This window comes from Cyanistes caeruleus, chromosome 2 (genome assembly GCF_971803275.1).
Source record: "Cyanistes caeruleus chromosome 2, bCyaCae1.hap1.1, whole genome shotgun sequence".
In the NCBI taxonomy this organism is placed as follows: domain Eukaryota; kingdom Metazoa; phylum Chordata; class Aves; order Passeriformes; family Paridae; genus Cyanistes; species Cyanistes caeruleus.
In genome coordinates, this window is record NC_141702.1 from 28965152 (window position 1) to 28986785 (window position 21634).

General features: G+C 36.2%; 1 protein-coding gene across 1 annotated transcript in view; it reads left to right on the forward strand.

Moving 5' to 3' along the window:
• Positions 1-21634, forward strand: part of COL19A1 (collagen type XIX alpha 1 chain) — a 181560-nt gene that overhangs the window by 4905 nt on the left and 155021 nt on the right. The window contains exons 3-4 of the mRNA XM_023922405.2: positions 5201-5275; positions 5795-5894. Coding sequence (XP_023778173.2) covers positions 5201-5275; positions 5795-5894 — 175 coding nt within the window. The remainder of the gene's footprint in view (positions 1-5200; positions 5276-5794; positions 5895-21634) is intronic.

Sequence of the window (21634 nt, forward strand, 5' to 3'; positions counted from 1 at the left end):
TATTCCTGATATTCCCATGTAATCTGGCCTTGAATGTTCCCAGGGATGGGGCATCTACCACCTCTCTGGGCAACCTGTTCCAGTGTTTCACCACCATTATTGTAAGGTCTAGTCTAAATCTAACCTCTTTTATTTAAAACCATTACCCCTTGTCCTGTCACAAGGATAAAAATCCTCATAAAAATCTGTACCCATCTTTCTTACAGGCCCACTGGCTGGAAGGCTGGAGTAAGGTCTCCCTGGAGCCTTTCTCTTCTTCAGGCTGAAAACTTTAACTCTCAGGAGAGATGCCCTAGCTTTCTGATCTTCCTTTGCACCTATTCCAGCAGGTCCATGTCTTTCTTGTGCTGGGGCCCTGGAGTTGGATGCAGTAGTCAGGGTGGGGGGGTTCTCATGAGGGATGATGGGCAGAATCACTTCTCTTGATGTGCTGGCTATGCTTCTTTAGATGTAGCCCAGGATATGATTGGCTTTCTGGTCTGTGAGCACAGACTGTCAGCTGATCTCCAGCTTTTCATCCACTGGTATTCTCAAAGGTCTCAATTCCTTCAGCCCCCAGCCTGTTTTGATACTGAGCATTGCCCTGGCCCAGGCGCAGCACCTAAAGAGGTTGTTGAACCTCACAAGATTCCCATGAGCTCAATTCTTGAGCTTTTCTAGCTCCCTCTGGATGACATCCTGGCTTTCAGGTGTGTCAACTGCACCACTCAGCTTGATGTCATCTGCAAATGTGCTGAGGGTGCACTCAATCCCTTTATCTATGTCGTTAATTAATTCAATAACATTGGTCCCAAACGGGTCACCACTTGTCACTGATTTCCATCTGGACATTGAGGAGTTGACCCCTCCCCTCTGGATGTGACTGTCCTACCAATTCTTCATCCTCCAAGGAGTCCACATGTCAAATCCCAGCATCTACAATTCAGAGATACTGTGGGGACCATGTCTTGCCAAGGTCTTGCAGAAATCCAGATGAAATCCATAGCTCTTCCCTTGTCCACTGATATAGTCACTCCATTATACAAGGACACGGAGTTAGTCATGCAAAACTTGCCCTTGGTGAAGTGATGCTTGTTGTCTCAAATAATATGAAGTCCTGCTTTTCACTACTTACTCTTCTTCATGGGAGAATATAGTTCTCCAGGGGTATGAGTATCCTAATCCTCAAACTCTGTTGCTTGGATTTCTTATTTCTGGCTGCCAATGCTCTTGGATTACTTCATAACCATCTAAATAGTCACCAGACTTGAGGTTGATTTCTTTACTGTATCATGTTCCCTTCATTCTTCCCACCCTTGTCTTAATTAACATGGACATTTTAATGTAATATAATCTTCTTTACGGAGTAAAATACCAGAACACAAAAACGTCACATCTTATTTCCTGGTGCCTGTATACTTGAGGCTGCAGATATGTAGGAAATCTGAATTCTTGACCTTATTTGAAAGCAAGCCAGCTGGATCTGCTTATCTTCAGTATGCATACATTTGAGGGGGACTCACTGGATATCATTGCTGATATTTGCAAGTGTGTGGCTGACCCTGAAGAGGTTGCCTATGTCTGTGTGTTTATGAAGCCTGATCCAGTAAGAGTATGAGAAAAATCTTGGGTAATATGGGCTTCTTCTGCCTGAAGCTCGAGTCAACTGGTGGGTATACATTAGGATATGGGTATACATTAGGTTGGCCTTTGCTGTTTGGCCACATTCATTGAGCTGGCCATGGTTACTGATGGAAGCTTCAGTGCCTTGGCAATGTGCATGTCAGTGGTGATAGATGGCAGGAAAAACTTCACCTGAATGTGAAGTTTAATTATAAAGTAGTACATGGGTACTTGTGAAGTGAATCTAGCCATTACAAGTTACACTAACCTGGAGAAGCCAAAACTGCCCGTTGGAAGTTACAGTTCCCACTCAGGAAGTGCACACAAGAAATATCTGTAAGAGGGAGATCGAAGCACACACCACAGTCTCTTCTGTCCTCATTTGCATGGAATGGAAAGCTGAGCATGGTGCCTAGATAGAAGTTGCAGTGTGCTTCAACAGGTGTCTTGATCATTCCAGGAATTTGGAACACGTCATTGCGTGTTGCAACAGATATGCCTAGATGTAATGCCTTTTTTTTTCTTTTAGCAATGCTATTAGAAAACAAACAAAAAAATTCTTCCTAATCTTAATGGTAAGAGAAAATACAGTGATCTGTGATGTACTTGCTTAGTCTGCATAAATTAAAACTTTCAAGATTGTTTGATTGCTTTTATATTAATAAGCTCATAACTAGAACTCATTATTTTATGAAGATCCAGGTCAAATTATTTGTATGGGTAGGTAAATTTATTAATTTAAAGATAAGTTAACTTGACCATTGATATCATTAGTTTAATATGAATTTTTTGTTCAGTCCACACAGATGGAGTTTTATCACATGCAGGGCAATCTAACGTACAAATGTAAGCTTGCTCTTCTTACTATTTCATGAATTTTATAGTATTTCAACAGGTCTGGTAGGTTCATGGTTTCCCACTGGATTAGCAGTAAGGGTTTATCTTGTTCTTTTACTTTCCTGAATATCTTTATGTAGACTTTGTCGTTCAGCTGCCCACATGTTGAATGGGAAAATTGCCTGTTTTTTCTCAAGCTAAAGAAAATTTAAGGATCTGCTACCAGTACTAAAAAATCATGGAAGAGGTTAACGCTACAAGCTGTAACTGCAGAAAGAATTTTCATCACTCTATAGTAATGAAAGTTGTCAGCCTTGGTATGGAGAGGGTTTGGTCTTGTTATTTGAGAGTTTCCCTTAGCTCTCTGGTAAAAGGAATAGCACTGAACTAAAGGAGTGCATCAGTAGCATGCAATAGAAGATTCATCGTAACTCTTTCAGTTCTGGGGATGTGGAACACAAGTAACTAACACTTAAATGGCCTGTGTGTGCTGTGACCGTTATGCCACCGATAAAAATAGGTCCACGGTCCAGTCTGTGGCATGTGAGGAATCATAGCTATCATCTGGGTAACACAAAAATTAAGGCTTGAGTCTTTATTTGGACGTGGAAAAAAGTAGCTGTGGGGAATAGGCTCAAACTTTCTAGTCTTTCGCTGCTCAACACACATGAAAGTTAATGCTGAATAAAAAAAAAGCACACTTGTGTCCCAGGTTCCCTAAAGCTCACATAGGTTTAGGGTAAAATCACCAATAAGTAGTCTCTGTCTGCTCTTATAAGTATTGTCAAGAACATAACCAAAAAGAGAATTTGCCTTAAAATGCATTGAATATTTTTGAAAAAAGCCTTTTGGAAACATGTAGATTTAAGAAAAACATCTGCCCATGTATGTCTGACATTCTTCTTTGACTTCAGCCATAAATGGCTTCCCTTACGCCCAGATTATTTCTTAGAGCTACATTTATGTAAATGTACCCTAACAACATTTATTGTTTTAAAGTGGCTGTATATAGAATTCTATAGTTTAATAATCTGTATTTGATTGAAGGTTGAGGTTTGTAAACTAAAGGGTATCTAAGGTGAACCCGTTTCTTTCCCATGCCGTGTGTGTATATATCAACTGGTGTACTGGAATTGCTGTTACTGTGTAATTCCAGTGAATGCTTTTCTCACTGTATAAAACTTCCTGCTAACCAAGAATGATGAAAGATTTCACTTCAGAGTTTTCAACATGAATATTCTTTACAGTTCGGCATCTTTTCTGGAGAAAGGGAATTTACAGAGTTTTTCATGCATGTGTTTCATCTCATTTATAATGAAACTCTATCTGTACAAGGAAAAACATGCATATCCACGTATTTATGGATCTATATGAGGGAAAGAAAAAATTTATTTTCTTAGAGCTTTACAAGTAAATTCATTTATCTGAGATGTTACTTGTAGTAGTCAATTATTAGTTGTAACTCTAATTTTATATGTGAAGCACATGGAACTTCATGAATCTTACAAAGAAAAAAAAAAAAAGGTGTTTCACCCTATCTCTTCTTTAGATAGCTGACAAAGCTTTCATTAACCGTATTACCAGGAGGTTTCTTTATGTCTGTATTATATGATATTGTTTCACTTCTACTAGTTATTTCCAATTAGCCGTTCTTAATCCAGATAAAATACTGAAATCTATTTAATAGCATTTAAGAGTTTTGAAGGATAATATGCTTTCTACATAACTACAGAATAAATGACAAATTTCACATGCTTTAAGCATTTAAGCTTTCACAATAGCTTTCAAATGTAGCTAGTTTTAATACCAGTGTTTGGTCTGGATGTTCTTATGAAACATTTAGGTATACATGATTTCCTGGTTAATGACAGGACATTCCTTACTTGTTTTATTCAGCTAATGCTTCAGAAACCACCTTGACCTTCATTGTTCAGCAGCTTCAGATACACCTTGGACAACTTTTTAGTTTCATCAGCTCACAAAACTCTGTGCTTGATAAATTGACAGGCCAAATATCATAACTTTTCATCTTTGATTTGCTAGTTCTTTTAGGATTTAGCAGGGCTATTTGCAAAACTTGTTAAATAGTGAGCCTTATTTCTGACCTCTGAACAAAAGTAACAATTTTCTGTATTTCCTTCTTAAAAGTGGACATTCTTATATATCTATTAAAAAAGAGCATAAAGGACATAATGCAAGCAAGAAGTAATAATAACTAATATTGTATACTAACAAAACAGTGTTTTATCTAAGGGTTCTGTTAGATTTAACCTCAGTTTATTTACCATGTTTCAAATTTAAGTATGTTCTGTTTGCATACCAAAGAACTTTGGTTCAGACTTACTTCCCTACTTCAAGCTTTTTTTCCCCAAAATATAATATTGTTCCATATTCAGGAGTGGGGGAAAATATTTTCTAGTAATACAAAAAGAACTTGGAACAGATATTACTGCTTTATAGAGTGTTGTAAATGGAAACAGTGTGGTAAGAATTTAATGGTTTTCTTCTGGCTCTATTGTTTATATGAACTTTAACCACAGGCAGCTGAATTAAAATGCAATACAAATTCTATCTGCTTATCTTATTGGAAGTGTATTATAAAAACTGCTCTTGTTTGGATTTTGTAATTTGGTTTATTGCTGCTTTTCATATCCTAAAGAAACATTCCTGTCAATATTACCATATTTGCCATGATAGTTTGTTCAATGCCTGTTAGCTTGTTAATATTTTACTATAGATACTATACTGTGTTCTCTTGAAGGCTCTGTGTGTCCTTTAATGAAAACAGCTGCCCGTCATCTCAAACAAATCAACAGAGACAGTCGTGGTGTATCAGGTAAATGACCAAGCTAATATGAATATCTGTATTAATTAGCTGGTAATGATTACTGGATGTAATCATAGTCTGACTGAATCTTGCTTTAAAATTGAAAAGTTAGGACAGAATGCCATCTCCAAAAAGCACCTAAAAGCTGCTGCTGCTCTCAGGAAGGTGACATTAAAATCAGAACATGTTTTTTCTCAAAAGTATTGGTTCAAGTTCAGCATCCACACTAATTTGCATGTTGGTTTTTTTTTTTCCAATCATCTTGCATTCTTATCAATTCAGGTGATAAAAGGAACTAGCAAATTCATTTTTCAGTTTTTAAAGTCATCTATCAAGTGAATTCTGTGTGAATAGTTTTAATAAAATGAATATTGAAAGTTTCTCTGATTTCAAGCTCTACTTTTTAAAATAGTTTGTCAGTCTGTATTCTAGAAATGCTAGTGTGCTTGTATTCAAGTATGCTAAAAATGATTTACTTATGGTTATTAAATTCCATTAAATTGTATCATATTGTGTTCTCTTTTACAGGATTTGATCTGGCAGAAAGCTTTTCTTTAAGGCAAACATCTTGTGGTGGGGAAAAGATCTGTTTTAAACTGGGAAGTGCACCTCTCATTAGAGATACAAGGTAAGATACTATTTTCATGCTTAGCTTTTAAAAGATAGAGCTCATATTCAATGCTACTAATTAACTGAATCACTGGACTTGTATCCAAAGAATGCCACAGAAAGCAGTATGACCGTTTTTAGTTTTTTCAGGTTCTTTTGTGCTGGAAGCATTTTGATTTTTGTGTGCTTTCCTTCTGGAATCTGGGAGTATGTAGGTAGTAAGTTAATCGTGAAAAACACTTTCTCAAATCATGATTCTAGTACTGAAAATACTACTGTTAATACATTAATATTTATAAAACAAAGGAAACAAATTACTTCCATGGTGTGACAGGAAATATTATACTAATCTCCCCTCAGCTCAGTGAAGTTGTCTGTCCTCTCTCTCACTACTGCTGGCAAGATTAAGGAGAGAGTATCACCATTTCCTTGAATGCTGTATTTTATTTTTTTCCTTGTATTCACAGTTTGCCTTTGAGCAGCAACAGAATAGTGTGCACTCAGTGCAGAGGAGTAAGTAGGCAAAATCTTATTCTGGCACAGGGTGGGATGAAAAGCAGAGACTGCATGAAAAATCAAAAGGACAGGGAAAGGGAGTAAGGCACAATTGGATTGGACGGACTTAAGTTTGCATAGCGACAAGGAAATGTCAAGAAGCAGTTAGGAATGTAGTCTCAAGTTCCCTGTGCTCAGTGGAGAGACAGGATCATCTCAGAGCTTCTTGGTTGAGATGTGCTCTGAGTCATGGGACTGTGGTTTCTGTACAGCGTGTTCCTGCGATGACGAGGGAAGCAACTGTATTCCCATGTCTTCAGGTTGGGTATTTTCTGTTGCAAGAGGTCTGGCTCCAGCTTGCCTAGTAAAAAACCACACCTGGTCCTTGGACTTCCCCTTTGCATCCTGGGCATAGCACAGAGGGACTGTGAGTAGCATGAGGCCAGGGGAAAGGAGGAAGGAGAAGAGTTGGAGGCACCCACACACAAAACCAAGTAATCTTTGTGAGAGAAGCATGACTACGGAAAGAGTTTATCTAGTAATTTGAAATATTTAGGTTCTCTAAGTTTTTCTGACGTGTTTGATACCATAAGTGCAAATTCTTATGCTTGTGTAATTCTGCAAAGTTAAACTAATCGCTTTCCTTTTTTTTTTTTTTTTAAATACATGGGATGCTAGCTATTAAAGGAAAATTCAGTAGACAAAATTATTTGACACAAAGAATGCTCTCCTTTTTTTAGGACCTTTCCACTGTTATCCAGATTTTCTTTAAAAGAGGAACAGGAGATAGTAGGTACCACCCATAAATAGCTATACTAAAAATATTTTGAGATATTTTCCATAAGAAAACTTACCTTTAAAAAAAATTAATCATTTTTCTGTTTTCTACAAGTTTTTTTTTTTTCAGTTTATGGGAATTTGAGGGAAACATGAGACTACAGGAGGGTAGAAAATCAAGGCAATAACCAATTATGTGGAGCAATTTTCCTTTAGGAATAAAAAGCTAAGTAGTGCTAAGAAATGTATCTTGTGCACTGACTTTATTTTGAAACAGTAAGAAAATCAGTGCCAAAAATGGAGTAGAGAGAAGCTAGAAATTGCAAAAGGGTTAATTATTTAAAATTCATAGTACTTTGAGGTAAAATTCTTGATTCAAAGTATTGATTTCTAATTTCTGAGTGGTTTTAGAAGTGGTCTGAAAGGTCATGTTGAGGTTAAAAAACATTAAGATTTCTTCTTGGTTTTATTTAGTAGGCCTGAATACTAATGTCTGTTTTTACTTCTTTTGAAAACAGTTTATTATTGACAGCAATCAAAATGGGGAATTCACACCATGGCTGATAGCTGTGACCTAACAAAGCTCTAACTATTAGCTATTGCAAGGAAACAGTTTTTGTTTGGCTTTTTTATTTTTTGTTATGTTTTATCTTATCAGCTTTTTGAAGGGAGAGAAAAATTGGATAGTTTTTCTTCATTGTCAGTGTAACTTGGGCAGGGGCTAAAAAATTTCAGTTAGGGGTAAACCTGGAAGGGAGGTGGCTTGGCTTTCATGGTCTCTTGGTTCTCACATTCCTCACTATCCCTGTTATTTTCTTCTGCGTATCCTCCTTAAAGAAAAAGAAAAATAAAAAACTAAAGAGAAGATCTTTCTGGTTTCTCCTAAAAATATACATCTTTAATGGATGAGAACTTTAGCTGGATGAAGCAACTGAGATGTTGATTAATAAAATGCATATCAGTGCTAATATATGAATAAAGTTAGGGAGAAAATTAGTATCATGTTATTGATGATAATAAGGTACAAGATAATATTTTCAGTCACCTTGCTGTGCAAGTAAGTTGTACGTCATACATATATCTTCCTGAACAATAAAATGGTTAAAAGTTTTATCAAATACATTCAAGCATTGCAGAACTGTTAAATCCTTCTTCTTCATGGCAATAATCTTGCTCATCCTTTATTAACTTTCTTCTCAGAAATACATGTCCTTAAAAGATGAATTCCGTTCTTAATTATTTCAGCTTGTTAAATATAAAATTGCTTTCTGATATTGAGATAACAATTTGGAAAAATAGTTTTTAAAAATTTTCTTTAAAGTATGTTGCTTTTTAAACTCTTCTGAAGTTTTAAGGATTTTTTTTAAAATAAGGGCAGATGGCAGGGTCAAAAAGTCAGGTTTTGGGTTTTTACATGGTAGGGTTACAATAAAGGACAGTCAGAAGCTTGGGTATCTGTCATCATAACCTTATCATTTACTATCTCAATTACCCATGTACATTATCTTTTAATTAATTATTTTTATTTAAACCTGCTTCTCTTACATTATGTCAGGTCGTGTGGTTCCAGACCCCTTGTGTTATTAGATGGCTTTAGGGATCATTCTACCTCAGAAAATATTTTAGTAGACATGGTGTGCAGTAAGCAGCAGAACAGTGTTTGTTATCCATCCTGCAGGAAATTGAGAGTATCTGATTAAGCTGACTAGCAAGTATCAAGTAACCTGGCACATCTCCTCTTGCATTTCATTCATTCAGTTGTAGTGTGGGTAATAGAAAGCTATGCTGTGCCATTTTTCTTCTGTGATGCCATTTTGGTTTTTTTCAATGGACATGGGGTAGTGTTTCACCTATTTATATGTTGTAAATAATTTACAATGCACTGTCAGCTTGGGAAATTGATTACGTTTATTTATGTTGGACTTCACCTGTAGGTCTTTATCTCTTTCTGTGATGCTGTTCTGTATATATTTTGTCTTGTGATACCAGATGGATAGCTTTTCTCATGCTTTATATAAATGACTGTAAAATATTAATGTAATGCCAGTAATACTTTACTGATTAAAACTGGGAATTGTTTATTGAAGTTCTTTGTGGACTTGAACAGAAGTTATTTCTGAGGAAATAAGTGTAACTGAGCTTTTGAGTCATAAAGAAAATCATAGTCAAGTACTGTTAGGCAGACAGTCTAATTATATAGTCAAAATCACACCACAGAATCATATAATAATAGTAATTATATAATGATTTCGTTTCGTCTCAACAAATACCTTGGAGAGTCATATTTCTTCTCCAGACTTTAACACGTACTGCCCATGTAGTGTATTCCAGCGTGGCACAGAGTTGGCTGACAAAGGAGAACAGGGTTTTGTGCTGGTAGCATTCCTTTAGACCTGCCAGCAGTATTCAATACTTCTGGACATGAAGCCTCTTGGGCTAATCTTTGTTCTTCAGTTGCCTTAGAGTAAATAGATCTATGATGAATTAATTTTAATGTCTTTCTCTAAGGATGCATCAGACATCAGTTGTTCCTCATTCTCACTTTTCTGGGCTGCTGGTGGGCCATTTTTTTCCACTTCTGAAAGCACCAATAAAGGAGATAATAAGCTGGTTTCGGCTGACTTTCAGAATGTTTTTGAAATGGATGTTCTTGATTAGCAAATCTTCATGGCACAGTCACAGCTTTCTTATTTTGTAGTTTGTTTGGCTTGACAAACCGTATTAATTTACTGAGGAGATTATCATAGCTGGCTGTTAAATGATCTGAGTTACAGCAGTTGGGATTACTCTCAAGACTCCTTTAGGAATTGTTCCCCTGTCGTAAGATACTACAAAAGAGCTTGAATTTTGACTGTATTTGGACTACGAGCTCCACCAGCAAAGTTGTTACTCAGTGCTGCCAGAAGAGCTGTGGCTTGGGCCATATTTCAGAGAAAGTGTTTCACCTCCTTGGGATGCCTCGTTATAGGAGGAAGAAATACCGCTCCCACTTGCCTCAGTAAATTCTAGGCAGGACCATTCTTTCTGCTAAGAACAGAAATTCCTGATGCATAATATTTATGTGGGGTTTTCTGTTTGTTTTTAGTGCTAACCCTTTTAATCACAAAAAAAATGTGGTGGTGATTCCATTTTCTTAGAACACAGCTGGCATCGAGAGAGGGGGTTTCTGTGCTCACTGTTAGAAGCCTTTTCATCTCCAGAAATTTGCTTTCCCAAAGCCATCTATCTCTACATGATTTTTCAACCATTTACTTTGCTGTCTGTTCTCTGTCTGTATCTGCTGAGACCACTCTCTTCACCAAGCCAAAAAATACTGAGTTCCTTTCAATAAACTTCAGCTCTCCTTGAAGGTCCTCCTGGGTATAATTTTTTATTATTTTTGTACATGGCATTTGTTTTGAGCAGCAGAGTTAGTTTCAATAGTCTTATTGAATAATATTTCAAGACTTATTTTAGGATTTATTCCTATTTCTTAAAAATGGTATAGAATAGATAGATGTGATATTCACTTGTTTCCAAAAAAATTCAGTGAAGACTTTTAAATGGTGACTGAAAACGGCAATGAGGTATTATTCCAGTCTTGAGCCAGTAGTTACAATTATTCAAACCAAGCTTTTATCTGTGCTGACACAAAGTCCTGCTAGCCTCTGGACTGTTAAAATATTAGATAGTTATGCAAGAAAACGCCTCTCCTTTACTATATCATGTATTTATTTGAGGTCATTTGAGCAGTTGAAGCCAACAACGCTAAGACTGAAATGTCTGGTATTTTGGTTGCAGGGTATTTTCAAGAAAAAGGCATTGCCTTTGGAATTTGCTTCCTGAGTGTGGGAGCCTGAATGTAGTACAAATTCTGATGTTTCTTCAGGTCTTTTAAACTAGTGGATCAGAAGCTATAGTGATTCTGTCTTTCTTTTATCCTCAAATAGTGTGTTTTGTGTTTATTTCCAGAAACTTCAGCACTTACTCTATTTTAGAAATTAAAAAGAAGGAAAATACAGTGATTACTGTTGAAAGAACAAATTTGTGTTGTAACCACCTTGTAAATACCAATTTTTTAATTTCGTAACTAAGTAGAAAAATGGGGCTTCTTACCATGTAAAATGACTGACCAACACTTATTTTAAAGAATAATCATCTTTGAATATCTTTCTTCATTTTTGGGCTTGTTTCTAACTGAAAATTTACAAGAAATATGGAAATATTTATAAAATTCAAAATTTGGGTGTTAATGGATTTTAATGTCCATATTGAGTTTGAAACATTCTGCAATTTAACATATAATTTACTATGCAGAAAAAATTGGGAAAGCAAAGCTAAAGACAGAGGTGGCAGAGGGGAAGAGTACATTTAAAAATGTATAGCACTTACATTAAAAGCACACTGTGAGGGAACAGAGAGTTAGAAAATCTTTTTTAATGGAGCTACTGACTGTAGCAAATTCGAATTCTTTGATCTGCAGTGTGTTCCCCTGACAGTGGAGCACTTAGTGGGGCAGTGTCATACCAGTTGAAACAGTAAAACACTGTTGGATGAAGCAGATTCTTCCTTTTTTTTTTTCCCCAGTGATAATATTCTTGCTGTGAAGCACTTTCAAATAAAGGGAAAAGGCCTTTGTGAGGTGTGTACTTTAAGGGCATTGCTCCACAACAAGAGCGTGCAGGAGACCAGCAGTGGTCGTGTGCGATCCCATGTGCCTCCTGGCAGGCAGTAAACAGATCCAAATATACAAAGCTAAAATTATTATTTGGAACAAAATAAAATTAGGAGCTTGCTTTCACAGTGCCCGTCTCCATCTCTCAGCCTCATCTCACTTCCTTCGCATCAGCCTCTCTGTTCAGCGGGGCTGGCGGCTGTGTCATCCCAGCAGTCACAGAGGGGAAGGAGCCAGAGAGGCTGCCCCCAGCCCCAGCAGCACGGCCTTTAGCTAAAACAAACCCTGAAACTGAACCTCCAGTTTGTAAGGGTTTAACCTGCCCTGTGGAAAACAATCCCAGTGTTCTGATTAAAACAACAGCATCTGCAATTTCACTTTTGTAATATAGTCCTGTAGGGAATTCCTTTCTATTTTCATCTGATACGGAAGCCAAAACTATTTTTCAGTTTTCTTGTTTAAGATCACAAAATCTAAAACATAGATTTTCGTAGATACTGAAAGTGCAAGACAAAGTTATTGTGTTATTAGATTTCTAGATTCAGCAGGAGATATTTACCTAGATACTTCTCAGTGATCCTTAGTTGAAAACCTGGGCACAAATTCTGAAGAACTCCTGAGAAGTTGTTCAATTTACCAGTACATTAACTGAAGGAGCCTTAAGGGATACCAGAGTGTGGGGAACTTGCAGATAAGTTTACGTGCCTCTTACTCCCTTTCAAACGTGATGATTTTTAAAATCCTTGCAGTGTTTTCTTGGTTTGCCTTGGTCACCTTTTTAAAAGAAAAAGTCTGTCAAAATGAGTACAAGGAAGATGCAGATCTAAGTCTTTAACAAGCTCTGCGTTTGATAGTCTTAGAACAAAAGTGTGGTTGCAAAATCAGTACAGATGAAGGTTTTTGGAAAAACCAGAATAGCTCTGGATATCTACAGGCATACTATATGTAACCACACAGAATTCAATGATATGTACTGGGCATAATGCACGCAGCTGAGGATAGACTGCAGCCCCATTATGTTGTATATAGAGACTGAAAGATCATTTATCAGTTTTGCTGATTGAGCTGAGAGGATTCAAGTGTCTTTATAAAATGCATATAATTTTTCTAGCTGAAGCAATGGTGTCACATGCTTCAAAAGTAATTTATCAGCAGACTAGGAAAAAAACAACAAACAAAAACAACAAACAGCCCTGTAATAAATCAGATCTTTATTTTTCTGGCTTTTGTGATTTAACTCTGTGTAATCTACTTTGCTTTAGCTATGCTGTCAGGCATTTCTTCTCTTAACTAAAGTTGTACCTACAAAAAGATGTTTGTGCTGATATATCTGTGTTTATACTGGGGCTTTTTATTTAAACATGTCATAGAGATATCATACCCTTCCCCCACCTTGCCTCTGTGTTTTTAGGTTTTATATCTAAAAATAGTTCATGGTCTGTCTCACAGGGAAACTGCCTGGTGTATTTTTTTATTTCCCTGATTTTCATTTATTTTCATTTGGTTCTGAAAGATTTTTGGCCTCTAGCATTTATATGTGGTTAGCTTTTTGCAGTTTTTGTCATCGTGCTATGAAGTGTTTTTTTGTTTATGGAGATAAATTGACAAAATTTTTTAAATACTTCTTTGATTTTAAGTGGACAGTATTGTCCATGCTCTGGGTTTTTCACTTAGAGGTCTGGGTATCAATTTGAGTTCAGTCCTAAGTCTACAGAGTTTGTTGATTGCAGTCTTGGCTGTCTCAAGTGAATATTTGTCATGCCACAAACTCATTTCAAGACTTGGAATGATTTAATAAACTTCAACTTGAAAAACGATCTGTAATCTATAGAAACAAGATGTACAGATATTGGTATATTAACAGAACCACATGCAAGAGATCATGTTATTTTTGGATTCAGTCAGTGTGACTAGTTGCTATATCTCAAAATTCTATTTTTAAAAAAATAAATCCTAAAAATTCTCTGGGATTGGGCATGACAATTTAGGCTTTGAATAACTCATTGATGGTTCCTAATATGGCATTGTGCCTCTAATTTTCATAGGAAAATTCATGTATCTTTTATTTTAGGGATTAGGCTACTAATTATTGATAAACCTATATTAACAATGTTAATGTTGAAGTCCTTGATAAACTTCGATTTACCTCTATTAGTCAGTTTTCTTTGTGAACTCTGCTAAGAGTTCTGCTTAGGTTAGATGTTAGGAATTTATTTTTCACTGAAAGGTTTGTAAAGCATTGAAACAGACTGCCCCCCACATGGATGTGGTGAAGCCCCTATGCCTGGAAATGTACAAAAGCATATGGGTATGGTGCTTGAGAACACAGTTTATTGTGGACATGGTGGTGTGGTGCTAGGTTGGCCTTGATGATCGTGAATGTCTTTTCCAGCCTTAACAATTCTGAGAGTCTGATTCTGTGATAATTTGGTAAGAAATACGTATGCTCATAATCTATGGTGATTGATTTATTCAAATACTTTTGAATTCATATCCCAAAAATATCCATTGGTTAAGGCATGTGGGATTTGCTTTGGACCACTCCTGAGAAGTAACACAAATAACATTATTGAGGGGCTCATGACGCTATGCATGGTTTTTTCCTGTTACTGGATCTGTCTCTTACATGAGCAATTCAGAATGCTAGACATTAAATGGCAGTTTAAATTAATCTGTGGAACTAAACAAAAAGTATAATAGTACTCACCAGGAGTGTATGCAATGATGGCAATTGGTTGCCAAGACTTGCAGGGAAGACATGCCGTTCCAGCCCAATTCTTGCACTGAGGACGCTCTGTGGTGGATGCACTTTGAACTATAACATGTGCAATTGCAGCATTAAATCATTGCTCTTTCTCAGGATGGACATCTAGCAGTGACTTGTACAGAATTAGTAGATAATGCTAACTCATTTTATAGGTAAAAGTGGTATTTGGAAACAGGGGGTTTGGGGATGTGAATCTTCTATTGCAGTAGTTTGACTTTCTTTAATATCTCCTGTGAGATTAAGTCACTGAGAATTAGAATGTTTAGCATATGACATTATATTCTAATAGGAACTGTGGACAACATATGATAAGAACAGTAACTAATAAGAATAATCATATATACAGAGGCACTGGAAGAAAATTTATTACAAAAGGACTAAATATAAAATGTAAATTCTAGCAGGACTTTAGTAATGAGGTTGTATATGATGACTTCAATGTCTGAAAAGGAAATGCCATCAGATATCTGTTAAGTCAAAAAGGAGCATAGACTTTGAAATTATTTCTTTTTTTAATAGGCTGGTTTTTGTTCCACAGAACTTTTTCTAAATTTAGAAAGTGATAAATAATTGTATTACTGCTAATATGTGGAGACAGATACGCAATGCTACCAGGAAATTACATAAGCTTAAGATTGGTTTGTTGTGAAAGTGTTAGGAGCACTAAAAAAACACTTCATGATTCAAGATAGCTGATATGATTTCATGGAAAGGAAAGTCATGACTCATTAACCAATTAGAGTTCTTGAAAGATCAGAGTTAGAACATAGCCTTGCTTCTTTTTTCCCCTTAAAAATAAGTTAGAACTACTCATTAATTCATATTGTGCCTAAGAGTACATTTCTTACAGCATCCTAACTTTTTTTACCACAATTAAGGTTAAGTGTCATGTCTTTAAAAAGCTTATGCTGATTATGTTCTAACACAAGCGTGTACTCCTACCCAGCTTGCTCTAGGTGATCCTGCATGAGCAGGGGGGTTGGAGCAGATGATATCAATAAGTTCCCTCCAACCTCAGCCATTCTGGGGTTCTATGATTGTATTATAAACTGTTCTGTTAATAATTTCTCTTCCTTAAGAATATAGTTTCCCATAATATTAGGTATGTAATTCAATTGTCAAGCATGTAAATTATAGGGTATGAGTGAATTCATCAAAATGCAGGTTTTTTAATGGAGTAATGAGGGAACTAAGTATTCAAATTCAAAAAATTCAAAAATATTCAAAAATATTTCTTTCATCTCATCGCATGCTTAAATGTTATAATTTTATTTAAAGAAAAATATAATAATATTTTATTATTAGATAATAAGATAATAGTGATTTATTTTTTTTTTACTATTATAACTTTTCTACTTTTTATCTACTAGTCTCTAGTCTACTAGGTAATATAACGTTCTTAGAATTTTCATCAGCAGTACAGATTCTAATCTCAGACTTACTGTTGAAAAAAGATGATCATTCTTCATCCCATTTCTTTTATTTTGCGTGAAAATTACATGGATGATTTAACCTCAAGTTGCTATAGTTGATGCATTGGCTTAATGCAAAGCTTTTTTGCTCTGGAGCCTTCACTTTTTTGAGGAAAGTTTGTGAATTCCTAGCATATCAAGCTTCCTTGCTTGGAATATAAGACACCTAGTCTAATTCCCCAGTCTAAGAAAGGCTTCCAATCATATTCAGTGCTCTTCCCAGATGGGTTTGGTGTATTATTTTGATGTGAAACTTAGAATTCACCTAAATAAAATGTTTATTGACTCATCCATACCACTGCTTGAGGTATCCTCTCAAAACCTCTGTCTTGAGCCAGATACAGGCCCCCATCTCTCTTTATAAGCTTTGGTTTTTGTTTCCGTCCTAGCACTTTAAAGGGAATACCTGGACACTCCCCAGCTGGATCTGATAGTAACAGGGTTAGCAAGTCACAGATCTTTGGTCCATCCTGTTAAATATAGTTATGACTCAGTAGATAGCAATGTGGGTATTTTAAAACTGCGTTTATTTTTAACCCCATTTAATCTGTAACTTACAAAAAATTTCATTATTACAGGAAGTGTGAGAGTTGCAGGCTAAGCTGTATATTCTCTTGTTGTGGTTTGTTGGGTTTTTTTTAATGGACATAAATTAGTCAGTCTAAATCCCGAGACTTAATAAAAATAATTTCCAGTTTCAGAAAATGCTAGTAAGCATTCTGATCTGATGCAAATAAGGTTTTTGATAATTTCTTTTCCATACTCATTCACCTAAAATCTGTGAATGTTAACAGTTTTTATATACTGTAAAAGAGCACATTATTTATCTAATTACCCTTCTAAGTGTAAGCAGAACACCAGGTTTAAATATGCATAGACTTGTCATGCTGTGTGTAGGGGGTGTTAAAGCAAAAGCATGTTCTCTCTGTAGCTTCACTCTTGCAGCTGACAGCTACTTTTTCAGGCCTGACCCTACTATCTGGTGTCATTAACCTTTCTTACACAGATCTCTTCTGTTGGTAACTCAGTCTTCACTGCTTACACCTTCTTTTTTTGGGAAGATCAATTGGAATCAAGACAGGTAGATATACCCATTTATAAAAGAGTTGAAGGCTTTAGTGCCTTTGGTCTTGCCTGTGCCATTTTACTTAAGCACTTCTTAGCATGGCCTGCTTGCAACTTTAGCCAGGAATGACTTTGTTTATTTTTAGGCAGTCCTGCATGCTGAAGAGGAGGAGGCTAGTTATCCAGATGATTATTTGGGGTTAGCAAAAAAGCACCCCTTAGTTTGGTGCAGCTGAACTCCAAAGAGCAGTGCTAGCTCTCCCTTTCCACCTCCAGCGGTGCTGTTAGGTTTGCTATGAGCTCTCAGCATTTTCACAAGAGGGACCCTGGCCTGTGAGATGGTTTGCCCTTTACCAGCAGCCAGGCTTGTCTAGGACTTGGCAGAATGAACCCGGGAAGGAAAGGGAGAGCCTGTTCCAAATGTAATCAGCAGTTCACTTAGCCGGTACTTGTTCCATTGGTTCATTGTAAAAACCTACCAGAAGTTTGGGATGGGGATGAGGGGAGACTAAACAGGAAGAAATTGAGTGTTCTATGGAAACAACGTTTTTAGGTTGGGTAGCATGATGTCATGCAGAAACACACAAGGTGCCTTCCAAAACCTCAGTGTGAGAAGTGAAAGGGTGTGAGTCTCTCAGCATGAAGCTCTGCTGGAGCTACTCACCCACCTCTGTACCAATCTAAAGAGACCTTTGTGCAATCAGTTAGTGTCTCTAGGTATCTGTACAAATGTCTGAGGAGAAATGGATGCTTAGATTTCTTCCTCCTACAGGGAAGATTATATGGATGTATAAGCCAAGTAATTCCTGATGTCATCCCTCCTTTTCAAATATGAAGTGCAATTTCTCTCCGTCTTCATGGCCTCCAATAGGAAAATTTTCTATTGTAATTTTAACTTTTTTTACTTTTCCAGACAACAGCAACCACCTAAATATACAAATATTTAATATTGTACAATAGGTCTTGCTTCATGGTAGGAAGCATATAAAAATGTGTGCAGAGCAATTTTCTCTGCCAGTTGCCTGCCGGGAGTCACTATAATTTTTTTCATTAACATCATCAGAAGGTTTCTTGATCAGCTGAATAATTTAATTCCACCACAGATAATCATATTTAGCATAAGAACTTAATATCTCATTGACTTCAGAGTCTGATAAATAACAGACTACTCTAATAACTAGACCTGTTGTGTTTGTTCCATTTCTGGGAGCTAACCAGAAGGACCATGTGAGTTATGAAACAGCTCCTAAAATGTCAAAATAAAAACATGGGTAGATGTTGAAAGAAATATTCAAAGTTCCTCTGAAAGTATTGAAGTTCTCATCCTCTTCTCTTGATGGTTGCCATCCACAATTTGATTTTAGGATATTTAGGACAGATAAGTGTCATTTTTGCATAACCTCTAAACACCAAAACTCTTGTTGCAGTTCTTGAATGAGCTGAAGACAATTTAAATCTCTGCCACACTCTTAAGCATATCTTGATTTTACATTTTTAACAAAGACTGTATCTTTGGAGACAATCACAGACTCACTGAAGAAAAGAACAAATCATCACGCTTCTCTGGATTCTGACATGAACCTCCAAAGAGAAAATTTTGTTTGTTTTTTTGTGTGTGTTGCTTGTGAGAAATATCAGACCCTAAGAAAACTATTCTGTAGGGGAAATCGATTTACTCTAGTGTGGTTCTGAGTAAGGAAAGGCACTGAAGATTTCTGTGGTGTTCACACTGAACAATAAGGCCACGTTTTCATGTGTGCAGTGTGGTTTCAGTCTTTCAGTCCCTACAGTGAATCACAGTGGAAACCTATTATGAAACTGGGGATGGGGGAAGCACATCTGAAGTTCTACATGTCAACACTAAAGGGAAAGTAGAAGAGCATAATTCTCAACAGGAAACGACTGGAGTTTAAAACAGATTACTTTCTTTTGGTTACTTTTATATTTTCAGAGTAGATACATGTTGCTGCTATTTATGCTGACCACAGATCTTGTTTCAGAGTGTTTCCTTTACTTAGATGACCAGAGAACAAACAAATTGAGAGATGGGGAACAAAGAATGAAAGAAGTAGAGGCCCATGTTTTTCTCACTGGGGAAAACCTTTCCTCTCTATTGCTTTCTGTGAATCATGGAATTGGACAATACTTTCTGGTATCCCTCTGCCCCATGCTGCTCAAACAGCAAGGCTGTAACTTCATCAAAAGTTCTGAAAGCTGCCGTCCACAACACACGACTCCAAAATTCTTTGTTGACCTGAAATTTCTAGGAACTTCATCAAAATTCAGCCAAATTCCACTTAGGAAAAAGAGAAGAAAAATTGTCATATTTCAGTATCCATTAATATATGTTACTGCTTTTAATTGTGTTGTTCTTATTACTGCTGATTTTTTGTTCCAGAAAAATTAAAGTACACAGAAATAGGATAAACTTGCAAAGCAGACATTTAGTCTGACATCTTTAAAATCAAAGGAAGACTGGCCTTTGACTTGTTTAGGGCTGGGAGTTCACCAATAGCTCCTGTAAATGAGGATACAGAATATTGCTGGAAACCCTAGGGTTGAAGTACTTTGCGCAGGCATAACAGGTTTGTTATTTCCGTGCCTTTTTCAAACCAATCTTTTTTCAAATACCCTTTGAAATTTTGATATCAATACAATTGACTTTCAGTCCAAAAAGATCCTGAACAACTTGTATATTAAAAGAGTCAGCTAATCTATACCTGCTCTGTAAATGAAAGCAGAGGCGTGCCGAAGTATATTAAATATTAGGTAAATCCCTCTTCTCAATGTTAAAATAATCTGCAGCTTTGCTTTCAGCAGTACATTTCATGAGTAGGTTGAGCTCTCCCTAAGTAATTAATAACTCTTAAGCTGTCTGAATAGTTTCCCTTGAGTTGCATCATATAATGTGTCGTATGAAAACAACTTGAGGCTTAATGTAACATGAAACTGTATAGTGCATCTTAATGTGATTTGAGGAAGATGGATGGGAAGGAAATTATTTCTTATTCTGACAGAGAAGACAGCTGTTCTTAGCTTTTATTTGAAAAGAATTTGAAATACACTTTCTAGGCAGGGATTAGGAAATTGTTCTAGTTAGTTGATTCCTGTTTTCCTGTTCTACCAGTCAAGTTAGGTAAAAACTGAGAATCAAAAATATAGTAATTTGTTATAAAAATATTGATAATAATGTTGAGATTTTTGTATTTGGTTGACCTGAACTTTACTTTTTTTATCCATAACAGATCTGAGTTTAAACCCTTTGCAGACATGAAAAAGTTGACATTTCAGTGTCTCCATCAATGAAGTACAAAATAAATCATTACCCAACACAGAAAAGTTTTTTAAACTAACTCCTTGAGTTCTGGTCACCAAATTATTGTAACATTGTCGTGTTACAAGTGACATATATCAGGTAATGGTATATGTCAGCTGGAAAAGATATGTCTTGCCATAAACTCTAAACATCTCTCACTTCACTCTCAGGAAATGCAAGTTGGCTCATCTTTCTCTTCTTGGAAGATATACAGCAAGCTGGAGGCTTCATTGATACTTGTAAATACGGAAGTTTATCATATACTGTAGTGTATTCTCATTCGATATGGAACAATTAGAGTTCAGAAGATTTAAAAATAGATGCTGCTTTTCCATTAGTGCTTTTTTTAAAAATAAAAACAAAAGGTAAATAAAGGATTGCCTTACTAAATTTGATATGGGTAACTCAATGCTGCTTTACGAAGATAGAACTAAAACTGTTTATAGCACAGTGAATACACAGTTAATTCATTCATAATTACTTCTTTTAGTCTGCTAGCCCTAGCAGTTCCAGCTGGTATCTGCATTTCAGAACCTTTGAGGAAAAAAATGAAATTAATAAAGAAAATGTTTTGCCAAAAATCATTCTATACTTAATATTTATAAACCGTGGAAGGTATGCATAAATACAGTGGTAAAGTTCATGCAACATTCTTGTAAATGCTCTTCTGGTAACCCCATAATGTACATTCATATTATATACCTGATTTTTAGGAAAAACTATGGCTAGATTTGATCCAGCAAACAAGAGGAGAATGCAGGAAAAGCCTTTGCAACTCTGTGTACACATATGCTTTGATAGAGTGGCGGACAGTTGTTGCAAAAACGTGTGTTTGTTACCATTCTGGCTACATCTGCTTCATGTTTCAGCTGGTGAAATGTTATGAAATACCTGAATGTATTGATTTGTAACATATCTATGCATAATCTAAGACCGTGTATTGCTGGGAGTCTTCCTTCTGGCTGTTGATGGTCTCCTCAATTTTCCAGCTGAGGCCTCTGTAGTTTGCAGTACGTCTCAGTCCAGCAGATTAGGGTGGTATGAATTCAAATTTCTGTATTCAATACATGTGCTTCAATTCCTGCCATTGTTTTCAGTCATTTCCACCAAGGGTGTGCTTTACTTTAACACAGTGCTCCATTCATCAACTTTTTTTTTTTTTTTTTATTATATACTACTGACAATATGGACAGAGGGAGAGAATCAGAATGTT